This window comes from Myxocyprinus asiaticus, chromosome 16, assembly GCF_019703515.2.
Source record: "Myxocyprinus asiaticus isolate MX2 ecotype Aquarium Trade chromosome 16, UBuf_Myxa_2, whole genome shotgun sequence".
Classification (NCBI taxonomy): domain Eukaryota; kingdom Metazoa; phylum Chordata; class Actinopteri; order Cypriniformes; family Catostomidae; genus Myxocyprinus; species Myxocyprinus asiaticus.
Window position 1 is genome coordinate 20,581,505 of NC_059359.1, and position 19,698 is coordinate 20,601,202.

A 19,698-nucleotide genomic window follows, 5' to 3' on the forward strand; every position below is an offset into this window, starting at 1 on the left:
GGCCGCATCCAGGATTACTGCTGAATTCTTTACAAGGGTTGCACTTGTTAGGGCAAGCAGATGCACCTTGTCAGCAGCTAACACACACACACAGAGAGTGAGAGTGAGAGAGAGAGAGAGAGAGAGAGAGGCACACTCAGGGGTGTGTCTTATACATTTAGTTCCTCGAGGAAGTACAAGTCAAATTATTTTGTTTCAGTTGTGCGAGCACAAGATAGTGTTTGTGTAAAGGATTTTGGTTTGCTTTTATCTGTCCAGAGAGATTATTTCATCAGTCAAGCAGTGGATTTTTACCACTTGATCTGAGCACAGGTGAAGGAGAGAGAGTTTGAAAGGAAGTGGAAGAGTGAACTAGAGAAAAGGCAGGTGAGTTCTCCTAGGTCTTGACCTCTGCCCTCTTCTCCATCATATTTAAAACAACTGTGATACTGTACACATAGGCAAAGAAAGAGCTGACTTTACTTAAAGTGACCTTATATACTTAAATACCTAGCACACTGTTAAAGGGGCTGTTATAAAAGGATGCCGATATCTTTTTCTTTTTTTTATCTCATCACCAATAGAGTTACTTGTAATATTATCAGATTTGCTTTGGTTGAAAGTGTCCACTTTAAAAAAACATGGAAGTATGTAGACAATCATTTTAAGTTGAAACCTGTTTTTCTGTTCAACCACTCCCATGTTAAACATATAAAAGGCTTGGATAGTTGATGTTTCATCGGGTGGACCGTTCATAAATCACGTTATACTGTATCTTCAGTCTTTTTAAATTACTTTCAGCCATTTAGATTACAGCGATTTAAAGAAAGCACACTTTAGATTCGATTCTAATTAAATAAAACGTATGATACCTCTGTAACTCCATCATACCTCCACACACTGAATTATCTAGGGTCAACAGTATCCAAATCTCACTGAACTCACAGTAGCAGAGAGTTTGTGAGTCTTATTGGGGCAGTGACAGTCAGGAGAGATTAGCTCTTATGTGTTTAACTGAAAAATGTCAGGGTAAAAGCTGTGCCAAACAAGGAGTTTCACTTCCTTTGCAATCAGTTATGCACATGGTTTGGTCACCTCACAAAACAACTGTTGAGATTGCGTGAAAGTGTCATATACAAGCAAAAGACTGTTAACATTAGAAATGGAGCCAATACACTGGAAGTTTTACTCAAACATACAATACAAATGTCAGCAAAGTAAACTGTAAAGGGACAGGTAGTATTGTTTAATAAGGTAAATTTAGCACAATAAGTGATGTCACCACATCAGATCTCACTGTTCGTGTGCTGTGCTGAGATAGTGAGAGGGAAACACATTACAAACACCCACCAATAAGCACCAAAGACAGCTGTATTAGTGTAGACAGGGGTGTTGAAATGATCTAAAAAGTGGGGGACACATTACAGGAATAGTTCTGGAAAAGGTCATTTCTTTCATCATTTACTCGCCCTCATGTTTCTCCAAATCCAAATGACTTTATATCTTCTGTGGAACACCAAAAGAGAAATTCTGAGAAAATGTGCTGTCTGCTGTTTTTTATGCAATTACTGAAACTTTAAGCTTCAAAAAAGACACAAAAAGTGTTTATAAAAGTGGTCCAAAGGACTTGTGTGCTATATTCCAAGTCTTTTTAAGTAATTTCATAGTTTCCAGTAAGGAACAGGCCAAAATTTAAGGTACTATTCACTGATCATCTGCAACAGGATCATGGAATCAGAACTGAACTCGAGAATGTGATTCGAATCATTCAGACATCGCCACTTCTCTCATGAACTTTAATGAATGTGCAAAGGTAATCTAGGGCAAATAGCAAGATTATTAGTAAATAATGTCAGTCTATTCCTTACACAAAGCTATGGTATGGCTTCAGACAGTGGCGAATTCTCAGGGCCAGCAAAGCCTTCTTTGCTGGCCTAACATGCCAAATAAATACATATTTTTCATCCTTTCATTCTCAATCACCTTTTTGCCTATGTATTTTTAATCGCTTCCCACTCTTAATTAATCTACAAACAAACAGAGAAAAATGAAAAGTTTATCCAGTCAGAATTTATTCCTTGATGCTTACAAGCAAAGTGTGACAACTGTTTCAAAAATCGCATGCCCGAAGCTGAGCTTGTTAGCTGAAGCAGCGCGTGAGTCTGAGCTCCACCCCGTCAGGCCTTCAGAATTTCCACAGAATCCCTCTACAGTGCAAATGAATGAGCAACTAAAGTCAGATTGTCAGATTCATCAGCCAATCAGATTGATTTATTTGTTCTTGGTGGGTGTGATCTTTAGGATATGTCCCAGTCGAGACCTTCTAACTGGCCTTGAGTGACGCAATCACGCTTTAAGTGATGTACATAATTCAAGAGTGAAAAGCAGGAGATTTTACTGAGGAGTCGGCTGTCACTGCCACATCACCATTGACAAAGAGATCCTTATGGATTTAAAAACACGAGATGTTCTGCATTGTGTGATTGCTTAATTTATTAAACAGGAAAGGAGGACTGATTTTCACTTCAAGTAAATTGGTAAGTGCTTTTTGCATTGTTATAGCAACATCAGGAGTTTTCTAAGTGTAAATTAAGCTGCTGGAGCATTCAGTGTCGGATCAAGTTTTGAAAAGTAGTACTGCGTTCTATTCAATTCAGAAAGTCAAATTTTACAACTTCCTACTAGGAAAAGTGCAATGGAATGCATCTTTAAGTCAGAATTACAACCTGTAGGCTCGTGCAGAAATTCTCAACTCCGATTTTGCTTAGATGCAGGGGCATGATGTCACTCAAACATGTCGATACTGAGGGAGATATACAAAGTAAGTGATAAACAGGGTTGGGAGGGTTACTTCTGAAATGTATTCCACTACAGATTACAGAATACATGCTGTAAAATGTCATTTGTAACGTATTCCGTTAGATTACTCAAGGTCAGTAACATATTCTAAATACTTTGGATTACTGCTTCAGCACTGGTAGATTTTTTCACTTGTTTTGACTAAAAACTCTGCCAGTACAGTAAGACAAAATACACATGTTAAAAATACATTCTCTGAAAAACCTAATTATCTTATGCAGTGTTGTTTCTAAAACAAGATTCATCAAACTGATCTTGTTTTAAGGATTTTTAGATATTTTTACAGGAAAACAATAAAAAAAAATTTATCAAGAATATGATTTTTGCCCTAATATCAAAGGTCTTACTAGAAATAAAGAAATTATGATCCAACAAGAATTTTCTTGATAAAAAAATATGATCGTGCCTGGTAACGTGCATGTAAAATGGCTAAAAATAGCATTTTATCTTAGCGTAAAGCTGACAATTCTATTTCTTCTGCTCCAAACTTACTTCATACTTACGTCTGCTCGTATGAATGTAACACATAATAAGAAAGTGTTTCACCGCTTTTCAAATGCACTTTGGATCTCATCATTTATATGTATAAATGTTTTCCATCTGAAAGGACTAAATATTAAATGAAACAAATGACAATAAGTAATCTCTTCAGTAATCAAAATAATTTTTGAATGTAACTATTTAAGTTATGTAATTATTTAAATTGTAATTGTAGAGGAATACAGTTTCTTATATTTTGTATTTTAAATACATAATCCCGTTACATGTATTCCGTTACTCCCCAACCCTGGTGATAAACATTCACTTTATTAAGTAATATCGATAAATGAGTTTGTTTCCACATTACATGATATTAAACCTTATTTAACAAACGCCTGCAGAAACAGGTGTATAAAACATTATAATCTTTTTTGATAATCGTACACCTGTAGCACAAATGCTAGCGCTGTAGCATTGTTTATCAGCTGGGTTGCTAGGAGACATCTCTAATGAGAGTGAAACCCCTGTTAAGCTAACGGGAGCATTGCAGTTTTGTTTCCTTAAACGTCATCTTCCGAATATCGGGGAATAGAATGCATTTATGGTTGGAGATATCAAGTAGGAATATCCCTCATCCAACTTGAATGGAACGCAGCATAACCATGTACCCTGACGAAACATTTAAATCGCAAATATTATTAGATAGATTTTTCCAGGTATTATAGACCTCCTTGGTAGATTCATATGAAAAATTATGATTTTTGAATGTCTGTTTGGGGGACGTTCATTTCACAAAACAGTCATGCTACAGTTAAAATTAGGCTTGCTTGAGCATTAAGTGTCGTTTCAAGTTCTGGCTTTTGTGCATGGACGTGTTTTTAAAATGTCAATTTAGTAGTTAGTATGTTAATGTAATCTTATATTGAAGCAGTAAACATATTTGCTTGCTGTCCGTATACTGGAGGGCTCGGAGCTCGAGACTCGACTCGAGTCCTGATTACCCCCCTGGACTTTACTTATTTAGATGATGAATCTAGAGAATAGGTGGCGATGGGGTGGAGGTGGGATGTCAGGAGAGTTGTCACAGGAAGCAGGTAAGCAGCGGCTTATATACTCCTGCTCGTGGGCTGTGATATGTCAGATTAAAATTAACATGCTCCTCCCGAACCTCTGTTAATTAACTCCATTTTGTATTATTAGTTAGCTGTGACATAATGTCTGATGCCCAAAGGCATAGTGTGTCTTATTCATTGTGAAACTGTGTTTTCTTAATGGCATGAATCACGCTGAAGGCCTAGACTTTAAATGCATGGCCCGCCACTGGCTTCAGAAGACTTGGATCATTTTATGATTCTTTTATTGTGCTTTTGTGTCCTATTTTATGCTTGAAAGCCTCAGTCCCCATTCATTGAGCAATTAGCATGGAACAGAGCAACCAGTAAAATTCTTCCAAATTTTAAGCTTTTTTGTTCCACCGAAGAAAGTCAACGGGTTTGGAACGACATCTGGGTGAGTAAATAACAAAATAATTTTCATTTCTGGGTAACCTAATTCTTTAAGGCATGGGACTTTGAGAAGTAAGGTTTTGCTAATGTAATGATGTCCCCAAAGCCTGTTGTCACTGCATAGGCTTTGGTCCTTTACCTAATCACTTTGAAACATGCACAACTAGCCTCGAGCCAAACAGAGACAAATTTCTCCCCCACTCACACATAAAACAGGACTTTCCGCACTCTTGTTTTGTTGCTGTAAAAGTTAGGTATGTCCCCTCTGAATAAAAAAAAAAAAAAAAAAATGCACACACACAGAGTGGGCTGCAAGCAGCTAGAAGCTGAAATGCAATGTAGCTCAGAAGCAGGTTTTGACCTGTCCCTTTTATGATGTCATTGGGGCTTGAGCTGTGACTTGCTTCATGGTTATGACAGGGTGACTTCTGTGGTCTCCAGGATGGTGAAACAACATGATTCCTCACTTCCTGTAAATCCCCTAGGCTTTATCTTCATACACACACACACACACACACACACAAGTTCACACACATACACACACACTCACACTTAGAGCCCCAGGCCATGCGCTTAAGTCATCTATGGAATGCTAAATATTTACCTCGTCTGCGACAAACATTTCAGTCAAAAGAGAGGATACAGGAGGCTATTTCAACTCATGGTAAATGCAAATTACGCAATCACAGGACTATGGAGTTAAAAAAATTATGAATTTGCTTGACCTCAAGTTACAGTAACTTACTCTTTAGCTAGGGGTTTATAATAGAAAGTTCATTTGTTTATCACATTGAGGTAAAGATGTCCATATCTCAACTTGTCAGGTATGACTGAACCTGATGTGGGCCTTACAAATACAGTTGAAGTCAGAAGTTTACATACACTTAGGTTGAAGTCATTAAAACTCATTTTTTAACAACTCTACAGATTTCATATTAGCAAACTATAGTTTTGGCAAGTCGTTTAGGACATCAACTTTGAGCATGACATGAGTTATTTTTCCAACAGTTGTTTATAGACAGATTGTTTCACTTTTAATTGACTATACCACAATTCCAGTGGGTCAAAAGTTTACATACACTAAGTTATCTGTACCTTTAAGCAGCTTGGAAAATTCCAGAAAATTATGTCAAGCCTTTAGGCAATTAACCAATCAGCTTCTGATAGGCTGATTTGCTAACTGGAGTCAATTGGAGGTGTTTCTGTGGATGTATTTAAAGGCCTACTTTCAAACTCAGTGCCTGTTTGCTTGACATCATGGGAAAATCAAAAGAAATCAGCCAAGGCCTCAGAAAAAAAAGAAAAAATTGTGGACCTCCCCAAGTCTGGTTTATCCTTGGGAGCAATTTCCAAATGCCTGAAGGTACCATGTTCATCTCAACAAACAATAGTACGCAAGTATAAACACCATGGGACCACGCAGCCATCATCCCACTCAGGAAGGAGACACATTCTGTCTCCTAGAGATGAATGTAGTTTGGTGCGAAAAGTGCAAATCAATCCCAGAACAACAGCAAATGACCTTGTGAAGATGCTGGAGGAAACGGGTTGACAAGTATCTATATCCACAGTAAAACAAGTCCTATATCGACATAACCTGAAAGGCTGCTCAGCAAGGAAGAAGCCACTGCTCCAAAACCACCATAAAAAAGCCTTACTTAGATCTAACTTTTTGGAGAAATGTCCTCTGGTCTGATGAAACAAAAATTGAACTGTTTGGTCATAATGACCATCGTTATGTTTGGAGGAAAAAGGGTGAGGCTTGCAAGCTGAAGAACACCATCCCAACCGTGAAGCATGGGGGTGGCAGCATCATGTTGTAGGGATGATTTGCTGCAGGAGGGACTGGTGCACTTCACAAAAAAAGATGGCATCATGAGAAAGGAAAATTATGTGGATACATTGAAGCAGCATCTCAAGACATAAGCCAGGAAGTTAAAGCTCAGTCACAAATGGGTCTTCCAAATGGACAATGACCCCAAGCATACCTCCAAAGTTGTGGCAAAATGGCTTAAGGACAACAAAGTCAATGTACTGGAGTGGCCATCACAAAGCCCTGACCACAGTCCAGTAGAAAATTTGAGGGCAGAACTGAAAAGCATGTGCAAGCAAGGAGGCCTACAAACCTGACTCCGTAACACCAGTTCTGTCTGGAGGAATGGGCCAAAATTCCAGCAACTTATTGTGAGAAGCTTGTGGAAGGCTACCCATGACATCTGACCCAAGTTAAACAATTTAAAGGCAATGCCACCAAATACTAACTAAGTGTATGTAAACTTCTGACCCACTGGGAATGTGATGATAGAAATAAAAGCTGAAATAAATCATTCTCTCTACTATTATTCTGACATTTCACATTCTTAAAATAAAGTAGTGATCCTAACTGACCTAAGACAGGGAATGTTTTCTACAATTAAATGTCAGGAATTGTGAAAAACTGAGCTTAAATGCAATTGGCTAAGGTGTATTTAGACTTCTGACTTCAACTGTACATGAACATCTGACCATTCATAACAAATCATATCAGCTCTTTTCAGCATGATGCAAATGGTCGACTGTTTAACTGAAATGCTGTCTTATCGTATTTGAATATATATTTAGGTGCTGCAGAGTAAAAACTTGCAATGTGCAAAGAAAACCCTTTCTCTTAAAATTAGCAACAACATTTTATATTTTTTCAAAAGAACAAAAAAGGAAATATCAATATCATCTGCTCAAAATGAAACTAAAAAATTTTAAAGAACAATTTTGGCCTATATTTTCTAAGTTAATTATATACTATATACAGTGGTGTGAAAAAATGTTTGACCCCCTTCCTGATTTCTTATTTTTTTGCATGTTTGTCACACTTAAATGTTTCAGATCATCAAACAAGTTTAAATATTAGTCAAAGATAACACAAGTAAACACAAAATTCAGTTTTTAAATGAAGGTTGTTATTATTAAGGGAAAACAAAATCCAAACCTACATGGCCCTGTGTGAAAAAGTGATTGCCCCCTAAACCTAATAACTGGTTGGGCCACCCTTAACAGCAACAACTGCAATCAAGCGTTTGCGATAACTTGCAATGAGTCTTTTACAGCGCTGTGGAGGAATTTTGGCCCACTCATCTTTGCAGAATTGTTGTAATTCAGCCACATTGGAGGGTTTTTGAGCATGAATTGCCTTTTTAAGGTCATGCCACAGCATCTCAATAGGATTCAGGTCAGGACTTTGACTAGGCCACTCCAAAGTCTTCATTTTGTTTTTCTTCAGCCATTCAGAGGTGGACTTGCTGGTGTGTTTTGGATCATTGTCCTGCTGCAGAACCCAAGTTCGCTTCAGCTTGAGGTCACGAACAGATGGCCGGACATTCTCCTTCAGGATTTTTTGGTAGACAGCAGAATTCATGGTTCCATTTATCACAGCAAGTCTTCCAGGTCCTGAAGCAGCAAAACAGCCCCAGACCATCACACTACCACCACCATATTTTACTGTTGGTATGTTCTTTTTCTGAAATGCTGAGTTACTTTTACGCCAGATGTAATGGGACACACACCTTCCAAAAAGTTCAACTTTTGTCTCGTCAGTCCACAGAGTATTTTCCCAAAAGTCTTGGGGATCATCAAGATGTTTTCTGGCAAAAATGAGATGAGCCTTAATGTTCTTTTTGCTCAGCAGTGGTTTTCGTCTTTGAACTCTGCCATGCAGGCCGTTTTTGCCCAGTCTCTTTCTTATGGTGGAGTCATGAACATTGACCTTAACTGAGGCAAGTGAGGCCTGCAGTTCTTTGGATGTTGTTGTGGGGTCTTTTGTGACCTCTTGGATGAGTCGTTGCTGCGCTCTTGGGGTAATTTTGGTCGGCCGGCCACTCCTGGGAAGGTTCACCACTGTTCCATGTTTTCGCCATTTGTGGATAATGGCTCTCACTGTGGTTCTCTGGAGTCCCAAAGCTTTAGAAATGGCTTTATAACCTTTTCCAGACTGATAGATCTCAAATACTTTCTTTCTCATTTGTTCCTGAATTTCTTTGGATCTCGGCATGATGTCTAGCTTTTGAAGATCTTTTGGTCTACTTCACTTTGTCAGGCAGGTCCTATTTAAGTGATTTCTTGACTGAGAACAGGTGTGGCAGTAATCAGGCCTGGGTGTGGCTAGAGAAATTGAACTCAGGTGTGATAAACCACAGTTAAGTTAAGTTTTAACAGGTGGGGCAAACACTTTTTCAAACAGGGCCATGTAGATTTGGATTTTGTTTTCCCTTAATAATAACAACCTTCATTTAAAAACTGCATTTTGTGTTTACTTGTGTTATCTTTGACTAATATTTAAACTTGTTTGATGATCTGAAACATTTAAGTGTGACAAACATGCTAAAAAATAAGAAATCAGGAAGGGGGCAAACACTTTTTCACACCACTGTATATATATATATATATATATATATATATATATATATACACACACACACACACACACACACACACACACACACACACACTACCGGTCAAAAGTTTTGAAACACTTACTCATTCTTTATTATAATTTATTTTTTTTTTTTTACATTTTAGAATAATAGTAAAGTCATCAAAACTATGGAATAACATAAATGGAACTTTGGGAATTATGTTGTGACTAAACAAAATCCAAAATAAATCAAAACTGTGTTATATTTTAGCATCTTCAAAGTACTCAACCTTTGCCTAGATTTTTCAGAAATGTACTCTTGACATTTTCTCAACCAACTTCTTGAGGTATCACCCTGGGATAATTTTTAAACAGTACCTATATGCTGGGCACTTATTGGCTGTTTTCTTTATTATTTGGTCCAAGTCAACATTTTTTTTTTAATTACATTTTAGATTTATAATGAAATAAATTAATATGGTGGCACAATTATATTTTTGTCTACAAAACTAATTTCAAACATTTAAGCATACGCCTTCAGATAAAAAGATTTTTAAGATCATGAGAAACATTTCGGTCAAGTGTTTCAAATCTTTTGACCGGTAGTGTGTTGTAACGTGTGCTGGCTGCTGGCAATGATGATGAAGACGAAGATGATGAGAACCCAAGTGCAGTTTTAATTACAGAACGTGAAATCCAAAAACCCTAACTAAATATAAACATGAACATGGCTTGACTAAAAACTTGACTTGACAAAAACTTGACTTGACAATAAACGTGGCCTGACATAAACTTCTACACTCACATTCATCACATTCAATACTAGAAACAGAAATCACACGACAAGGGAAACAGGAACACATGACATGAAACAGGAACAAGAATTTCAAAATAAAAGACATGAATCAACAGAATACACATGACATATATATATATATATATATATATATATATATTAGTGCTGGGAAATTAATTTCTACGATTAATAGTTTCTGTTTAACGTGTAAATTGTTTTTTATGCAATTAATGCAGTATCCTCCCCCCTTCCTAAACATACTTGAGAAGGGAGAAAGTCTCGAGTTGTTAATATATATATACATACACATACAGAAAGGCTGCAGTAACTCGGATAACCACTCTGTACAATTGTAGTGAGAAGAATAGCATCTCCGAATGCACAAGACATCGAACCTTGAGGCGGATGGGCTTCAGCAGCAGAAGACTACAACAGCAGAAGACCAGAATATATATATATATATATATATATATATATATATATATATATATATATATATATATATATATATATATATATATGGTCTTCTGCTGTTGTAGCCCATCCACCTCAAGGTTCGATGTATTGTACATTCGGAGATGCTATTCTTCTCACTACAATTGTACAGAGTGGTTATCCAAGTTACCATAGCCTTTCTGTCAGCTCAAACCAGTCTTGGCATTCTCACTGACTTCTCTCATCAACAAGGCGTTTCCATCAGCAGAACTGCCGCTCACCTGATGTTTTTTGTTTTTGGCACCATTCTGAGTAAACTCTAGAGACTGTTGTGCGTGAAAATCCCAGGAAAACAGCAGCTACAGAAATATTAAAACCAGCCCGTTTGGCACCAGCAATCATGCCACAGTCGAAATCACTGAGATCACATTTTTCCCCCATTTTAATGGCTGATGTGAAGTCTAACTGAATTCAACTTTAATCAGGTTGGTCCTCCATAAAACAGAATTGGATTTAAAAACAAAACACAGCTGATGGCCGCCTAGAGATTTGACTTTACTTTTTGCTTTACTTTTTTTGTCTTGCTTCATTTACTGTAAAAGAATACACAGTGCATTTGTACATTAATGTACTTTGCAGTTGTTGTATTAGTTATGGAATTGCTGTGCAAATTAGAGATGTACAATCTACATAGCTCATAGCTTTCATAAATGCTACGCTAAAAGCTATTTAACAATGACAAGGACCTCTTGGCTTTTTGCACTCTATGCAAGAAAGTACACAAATATGCAATCTTCAAATCCATAGACCATAAGAAAAAAGGTATTAACACTGAAGAAAGGAAGACTTTCTCTAAGCACATAGATGTCTTGACACAATCTGTAGATTCATGTAGAAACTTGTGAGTACTATGCAATTAGCTTCTCTCTCATACTTGTCTTTGCACGTTCAACTAAAAAAACAACTACAAAAACTCTGAGGCACTTCTAAGCTATGCTGTGTTAGAATACTTAGAGACTACAGCCTAACTGGAAAAAAATAAATGCATATAAATGATGATATTTCATGAAACCTGAAACTTATATTTTATCTAATTATACCTATTGCAATTGGAATTGTAACACCTGCATTATCATGAAATAATTAGCATTATGTGAACACACACTGATCACAGATATTTGGATGTCATTGTGTCTGTTTTATGCTGTTGATGATGACATGTCATAAGAGTCTTGAGAACAACTCATTTTGTGTGGCAATGATGGCAGGTGCTTCCCCCTGATGAGCAAGTGTTAAACTAGGGGACTTCCCTATGGTGGGACTCTAAAGGGGACTTCTCCCAGGCTGACAATCTTACCAACACACAAACAGAAAAGCCAATACTAAGGGAAATGTACAGAAAATCATAAATAATATTTTTAAAAAGCAGGTTTTACTTCAGGACACAGATTTAACATTGGGCATTAAGTGGCAACCCAACACTATAACAAAAAATTGCCTTAAAATTAAACATAAAAATTTATTGATTGGTTTAATATTTATTTCTAAATTACAATTTAATTTGGATGGTTTCATGCCCTCAGCAGACAATAATTCAGTTCACAAAACCATGTTTATCTTATTTACATTTGACCCATGTTTAATGTTGTCTAGGTTAGGTTTTCTTTTACCTTAGTAAGTTTAATTCATAGGTTTCGAGGATGAGGACATATTGGACAGCTCGTCCAAGTTGGGATGAAACTAATTTATATAGCTTCTACAAGGTGACAGGCAAATTTGAGCCAAAATACCATAGGGTTTGATTGATCACACAGCCTTTGACATCACCAACAAAAGACAAGGAAAGCATTTTCTTCTTTCTTTTAAAAGTTGCTTAGCCTATTTAATTTGCTATCCGAACTATGCACAGTGTTAGTTGCATTTGAATTATTTGCATTTAGCATTGTTTTACCCTGCTTTCTGTGACCCTATCAGAACAGACCTGAGACCAACCTGTTGCGAGACACTGCCATAAACATCTCAAAGACTGGTGTTAAGTCATAGGCATATGCCATTGTACATACAACTTAATATTCAAAGACTTTTAAATCATGTTTCTCCGTGTTTCATCATGTTTTATTGATGAAATCACTCAGTTTCACTGAAGATACAACAATAAATATTAAATCTCAGCATCTTGAATTACTGTTAATCTCTTTCTTCTTAAGACATGGAGACGTTCAACTCCAAGGAAATGGCTCTGAAAGCCCAGAAAAAGATCCTGAGCCAAATGGCCAACAGGTCTATGGTGCAGATGTTCATCGATGACAACAGCAGTGAGATTTTAGATGAGCTTTACCACGTGTCAAAAGAGTACTCTGGAAACCGTTCAGAGGCCCAGAAAGTGGTAAAAGACCTCATTAAAGTGGTGGTGAAGATTGCAGTCCTTTTCAGGCACAATCGGTTCAGTGATGAGGAGCTAAAGTTGGCTCAGACCTTCAAAAAGAAACTACACCAGGGAGCCATGACAGCCATAAGCTTCCACGAGGTAAACAACACCCACACCTACCTTACACATTTGAGCAGTGCTATTTGAGTTTTATGCTGTATCTTCCATTAAATGTCTGGGTGGACGTGTACTGTAGCTACTACTAACTCAGTTAGTTCTCTTTAAACAGAGTTCATGTATAAAGGTAATCAGGGCAATTCTTTGTAAAGTTCATTTAAAATTGGCCTACTTATTGATCGTAAACTGTGGCAGCCTATGAATGCCACTAAACAAGGTGATTAGACAATGATAAATTAAGTGATCAAATAAAAGTTAATTAATGAAATGTGTATCAACAACTGCTTCTCTAAGCTGCAAAGAAAAATCAGATATAGAATCAGATGATAAGCTACCACACCTGTCGGTGACCTCTACATATGCAAACATGACTGTGAGAGATAGTATCATCAACCAGCTATGACCACTGACAGCTTATTTAGTCTCGTGTAGCGTGCCAAACCTTTGACTAAAGACAAAATTATAGTTTGGTTTTTATGCGTACGCTAGCGTATGTGTACAGTCGTCGAATGCTATAGCTTTTCAAAGTATACTCCATTTGTCTGTGTGTGCAAACACAGGCTCTCTAGACTTTCTCCTCAGGGATTTAGAGCCTTTAAAGATATTTTTATAGTCTTTCAGACTCTAGTTATACAAATGCAGGTATCTGCTGACCTCCTCACACATGCGCTCTTGATTTGCACATCCACTGTTGTTGTTAGGGGTAAGTTGCTCCTGGTTAGTGGGTAAGATGAACTATCTGGGGGTAAGCTGACCAATTAAATTTTTCCAGTGAAACACTGAATAAAATTCCACAATTATTTTTTATCTATAATTTGTAGTCTATAATCTATTTATTTATCAATTATAATCTCCTACTTTACTCTTGTTTACTTTAAAGGAATATTCCGGGTTCAATACAAGTTGAGCTCAATCGACAGCATTTGTGGCATTATATCGATTACCACAAAAATTTATTTTGACCCTTTTCTTTAAAAAAAAAAATAAAAAATAAAATAATAATCTTGGTTCAGTGATGCACTTATAATGGAAGTGAATGGCGGCCAATTTTTTAACATTAAAATACTCAATGTTTTAAAAGTATAGCCACAAGACATAAAGGATATCCATGTAAAAATTATTTTCATTTGATAAAATCACTTAAAACCTTTTCTGTGTAAAGTTATAGCCAATTTTACAACTTCGTTACCATGACGATGTAATGTCAACAAACCCTAAAACGACTGTAAAAATTACAATTTAAACAACTTTACAGCTCAAATAATACACAATTTTTAACAGAAGAATTACTGTGTGTTTTTATAAAATTATAAGCTTCCCATTTCTGTGTTTAAACCCTCCAAAAATTGGCCACATTCACTTTTATTGACCCCATTCACTTCCATTGTAAGTGCCTCACTGAAACCCAGATTTATGCTTTTTTTTTTAAGTGAAGGTGGTTCTCGCTCTCTGTGGGGCGCGTGGTGAGTTGTACATGGATGCCGCGGAGAATAGAGTGAAGCCTCCACACGTGCTAGGTCTCTGCGGTAACGTGCTCAACAAGCCACATGATAAGATGCATGGACTGACAGTCACAGACACGGAGGCAACTGAGATTCGCCCTCCGCCACCCTGATTTAGGCGAGTCACCACGCCACCGTGAGGACTTAGAGTGCATTGGGAACTGGGCATTCCAAATTGGGGAGAAAATCCAAAAAATAAAAAACATTACGCCACAAATGCTGCCGATTGAGCTTAACTTGTATTGAATCCGGAACATTCCTTTAACATTGAGGATTTTTATTGCATGTAAATGATGGAATGATTTGGATCAATCACTTAGCATAGCCTATGATAAATACCTAAAGTATTTACCACAAGAAAAAAAATCTCAATCCTTTAGGTATTCTTTTAACTTTTAACATTATATGAAAAAAAACAGTTCGTTTTTAGAACAAAGTTGTTTCAGTAAAAACCAGTGGCTAAACTTTCCCCAGAATGTTTGGTTTATTTTGCACCATAGTGACGATTTTGGAAAAAAGCACCTAGCTTCAGGACTAATATTGTGTTAATCAAATCAAGGGTATTTATAGGGCGAATTCCAAACTGCATTTTTGCGCACTTGAAGGGCACTGTGGGAAGGGGACACCACACGAAGGGGTGTTCCAAATTAAAGTGAGCAACTCAAGCCCTCCACCAAGGGCCCTTCCACAATGCCGGAACCGTTAGCGAAGGGTCCATGCGGTGGTCATCTTCTTCTATTTTATGGCAGATTGCAACTTAATAGTGCATTACTGCCATCTACTGTTGGCATGGACCAGAATCCCTAAACCTCCTCTAACTATCCTCTCTCCCCTGCCTTTTGACCTGACAGAGCTAAGGCTGGGGGGATGAGGAAAATTTTTTTTGTAAATGTGACTCTACTAAAGTTTCTATTTATCCATCAATATCTTTATCTTTCATATATTCCCATCACTTAAATCCTACCAATAAACTTGTGCTTTCCAGGAATTTAAACAATACTGAAAATTTTCACCTTCCCGTTTCTGGATTTAACAAACTTTTTAATGTTATTTCTTGTTCTCCTCATCATCTCCTCCAGTAATAGTTCTCTTTCATCACAATACTTTCTACAATACATAATTACATGTTCTGCTGTTTCTCTGACTCCACACCATTCACAAAGTCCAGTAGGATGCTTCGATATTAACTGCATACTATTATTAATTCCAGTATGCCGCAATCTCAATCTTGATATTATATTTTCTTCTCTCTTGCTCCTCCCAGAGTTCCTTCCCCTCCCTACTATTGACTGTATTGAGTATAGATGTCTCCCCTTAGTTTCTGTATCCCAATATTGTTGCCATCTCTGATATATCTTCTTTTTTTATTAATGACTTGATTTCTGACCTACCATGTGAGATTTCCATTTCCACTGTATTCCCTTCCATTGCTTGTTTAGCCAATCTATCAGCCTCCTCATTCCCTTTCACTCCCACATGTGCAGGGACCCACACAAACTGTACCTTCACTATAATGTATAAAAGATTAAGAATTTCCAATATAATATCTTGCCTTGTTTCAGATTGCCGAACATCAAGACTTACCAGAGCAGAACATGAGTCTGAGCATATTACTGCGTGCTGTGGATTTATTTCACTTATCCATTGTATTGCTATCATTATAGTCATAAGTTCACCAGTATACACTGATAACTGATCAGATATCTGTTTCTTCTTTACAATTTTCAACTTTGGAATGGTAAATGCAATCTCGACCTGTCCAGTACGTAGATTCGTTGATGCATCTGTGATCTGTGTATTATCTATATAAAGTGACCATAAATACTCCCTCACCCATCCCACTTCCTGTTCTTTCTGACCTTCTTTTTGTCTAGCTTCCAACAATGTCAGGTCCACCATTGGTTGGGGCAGGATCCACAAAGGAATTGGTAAAACATTCATTCTTGATGCATACAAGTCATTATTTAAACCCAATTAATTTACTATATCCCCTACAACCCATCGATAACTATTACATTTATTTTTCTCCTGCTCCCAACATGGTCTTAATACTTTTAGTGTGGGATGATTTGCATCCTGTCCTTTAAGGTTTGTCCAATAAACTGCTGTCAATTGTTTCCTTCTTATTTGAAGAGGCATTTCACCTACCTCCACCCGCATTGCTGAAACTGGTGTTGATGGATAAGCTTCACAACAAATTCTCATTGCCTGCACCTGAATTCTGTCCAATTTATCCAAGTGAGATTTTGATGCTGCTCCATAAGCTATTCTACCATAGTCAAAAACTGATTTGACCATTTCTGTGTATATAGTTTTTAAGGCCATTCTCTCTGCCCCCGACTCTTGTCCTGACAAACACCTCATTACTTTCAAAACTCTCTTACACTTCTCCACTATTTTCTCTCTGTGTTCCCTCCATGTAAGCCTATAATCTAACCACATCCCTAGGAATCTTATTGTAGGGACCCGTTCTAATGTCTTGTTATACAATTTCAACTTTAATTCCTTATCCACTCTCTTATTAGAAGAAGATTGTCTGCCTGCATTTTCTCCACCGAAAATTTAAATCCCCACTTGTTTGCCCTTTTCTTAACTTCACTTAATGCATTTTCTGTACATTATGCTTATTATTTTTTACTCCTATACCATAGTGCTCCATCATCTGCAAATAATGATTTGCAAACACCCTTATCTACCATTGAAAAGACATTGTTTATCATTTTTATAAACAATAAGGGACTAATGACACTTCCTTGTGGTGTGCCATTCTCTATCACACCACTAGAAGATGTTGATTCCCCAACTCTTACCTTAATCTGTCTTTGCATAAGAAAATCTTTAATCAAATTATACATTCTTCCTCCTTTCCTCAGCTGCCCCAACTTCATCAGCAGTCCTTCTTTCCACAACATGTCATAAGCCTTTTCTACATCAAAAACCACTTCAACCACTGACTCTTTTCTTATCAATGCTTTCCTGATATCAGTTTCTAAACATACAGTATTACTGGATCCATTGTATCTCTCCCACTCTTAAACCCACTCTGATATGATGAGAATCTTTCTTTTTCCAAATGATACATCAATCTATCTGTTATCATTCTTTCCATTACTTTACATAAATGAGATGTGAGAGCATAGTTGTGAGAGTGTAGTTTAGTGGAATACTTAGATCTTTCCCAGGCTTCCTTATGGGCAACACCAATGCTTCTTTCCAACGGTGCATTTTCACCTATCAGTCATTGATGCTCTATGAGAGTTCGGGCATACTAAGATGGCCGCTCGAACACTTCTGGTGGTTTCACCTCCTGCTGGCAGTTTACCGTTGCATCAGTGGTGTAGACACCATTATGCATTATATTTAATTGTGTCCCTGAATACATTTGCTTTGGCACAACAATCAATAAACCTCAAATGTAAAACAAATTATTTGGCCAGCAAAAAAGCTTGTGGATATCCACTTAACTTGCTGTTACATGCCTCAAATGAAACGCTGAATATATTTAAAAGATGTCACTAACTTAGAAAAGCTGTGTGCTTTGGAAACTCCCACAGATGGGAAACGCCTATTAGTGTTCCGCAGAGACCTAATTTCTCCATCAGATTGTTAGCTTACTTATTAGATCGATACCATTTTTTTCCGGCTTTGAGTGCAATATGCATTTGACGGTAACGGACGACATCTTATGTAACATCTTGAAAATTATAGGATTGCTGTTTGGTTGCCACCTTCTGATACAGTGATTAAAATCAATAATAAAAACTATTTTATATATTGGCAAAAACAAAATGCAGAAATAATTAAATTGCAATATAAAACTTTTATTATTTTCTTTTTCATAACTTTGTGTTCTCAATTTATTTTACTTTTTAAAGTTCTTTATTGATTAGCAAATTGATATCTTTACTACTTTATCCACAACCATTTCTTTTATTATTTTCTTTTGCTTTTACTTTGATCCACAATTGATTCATTATGTATTTGTCTATTGATTATAGAGTGGCATAAATGGGCCCCCATTAAAGTCCAGATTTCAACAAGCCAAATCACTATTGATGCTGAACACTGCAGGAAGATTTGTCAAATATAGATTAAATGTACTTCATGCTGACTTAAGTCTTTTCTCTTTGCCACTTTCAGGTAGATTTCACATTTGACAAGGCAGTTATGTCAGAAATCCTGAAAGAGTGTAGGGACATGCTGCTGAAGCTTGTAAACATTCACCTCACACCAAAATCTCATGGACGCATCAACCATGTTTTCAACCATTACTCTGACCCCGAGCTCCTCACCCAGCTTTACAACCCATCTGGGCCCCTCAAGCACCACCTTACCAAAATCTGCAATGGGCTTAACAAACTGCTGGAGGATGGGACGTTATGAGGACAGTGAAGAACTGACAGACTTTTTACAAGTTGGCATGGTGGGCCACCTGTGATCTTAAACTGTGTGCAATGCAATGAAAGAGGCAGATTGTGAGAACACTGTGGACTGACTGAAGGCACTGAACTTCAGTGACCTTTAAAAAAGTGTTGCTGTGCTGTTAATGAATATTCAAATTAATTCAGTGGCCTGATACTGTTAACAAGTTGATGCGAGCCACTGTCACTGTCTGGGTGAGCTCAGATCAAAATATTTTTATCTGAACAGTTTTTTTTTTTTTTGTTGCATGGAGGTTTTTCTAGACTACTTATGTTTAGCCACTGAGGTTCTACCACTACCACTGAGGTTCTACCACTAGATAACACTGTAATGCCAAAAATTTTAAACATATTTGAGCTGAATGCTTACCTCCCAGGACAAATAATGCACACACAAACACATATTTTATTTGAGCACTCTTTTACACTGCCATCTAGTGTTACCCTAAGTTTGTGGCCATGATATACAAATCTAAGCTTGGTACTAACTACACAGTAGACAAACCTATAGTGCTATTAAACACAAGACTTAACACCTCTAAGGGGATCTACTGTGTTTTAAGTGGAACAACCACTGAATAAATAATGACTTATAGCTCCATCAATTGCTTATTATATACTTTACATATAGTGTTGCAATGGATAAGTATAGGAACAGAACAAGCCTTGGCTATCTGAGGTCTAAGTATTGGCATCGAGTGAATCTGACATAACAGTTGATGTCTGTAAATTATTTGTACTTATGCCAACAAACACAATTTATATACAAAATACTAAGCAACTGAACTG

General features: G+C 37.0%; 1 protein-coding gene across 4 annotated transcripts; it reads left to right on the forward strand.

Moving 5' to 3' along the window:
* Positions 1-172: 172 nt before the first annotated feature.
* Positions 173-19,510, forward strand: LOC127454170 (tumor necrosis factor, alpha-induced protein 8-like protein 2 B). 4 transcript variants are annotated; one of them, XM_051721177.1, is made up of 5 exons: positions 173-366; positions 2,281-2,516; positions 12,649-12,968; positions 16,363-16,416; positions 18,629-19,510. In XM_051721177.1, the coding sequence occupies exons 3-5, from the start codon at positions 12,651-12,653 to the stop codon at positions 18,869-18,871; spliced, it is 615 nt and encodes a 204-aa protein (XP_051577137.1). In that variant the 5' UTR covers positions 173-366; positions 2,281-2,516; positions 12,649-12,650; the 3' UTR covers positions 18,872-19,510. The 4 variants fall into 4 exon arrangements, with proteins under 4 accessions (XP_051577137.1, XP_051577135.1, XP_051577136.1 ...); XM_051721175.1 differs by lacking the exon at positions 2,281-2,516; XM_051721176.1 differs by lacking the exon at positions 2,281-2,516 and having other exon boundaries at positions 173-362.
* The last annotated feature ends 188 nt before the right edge of the window (positions 19,511-19,698 follow it).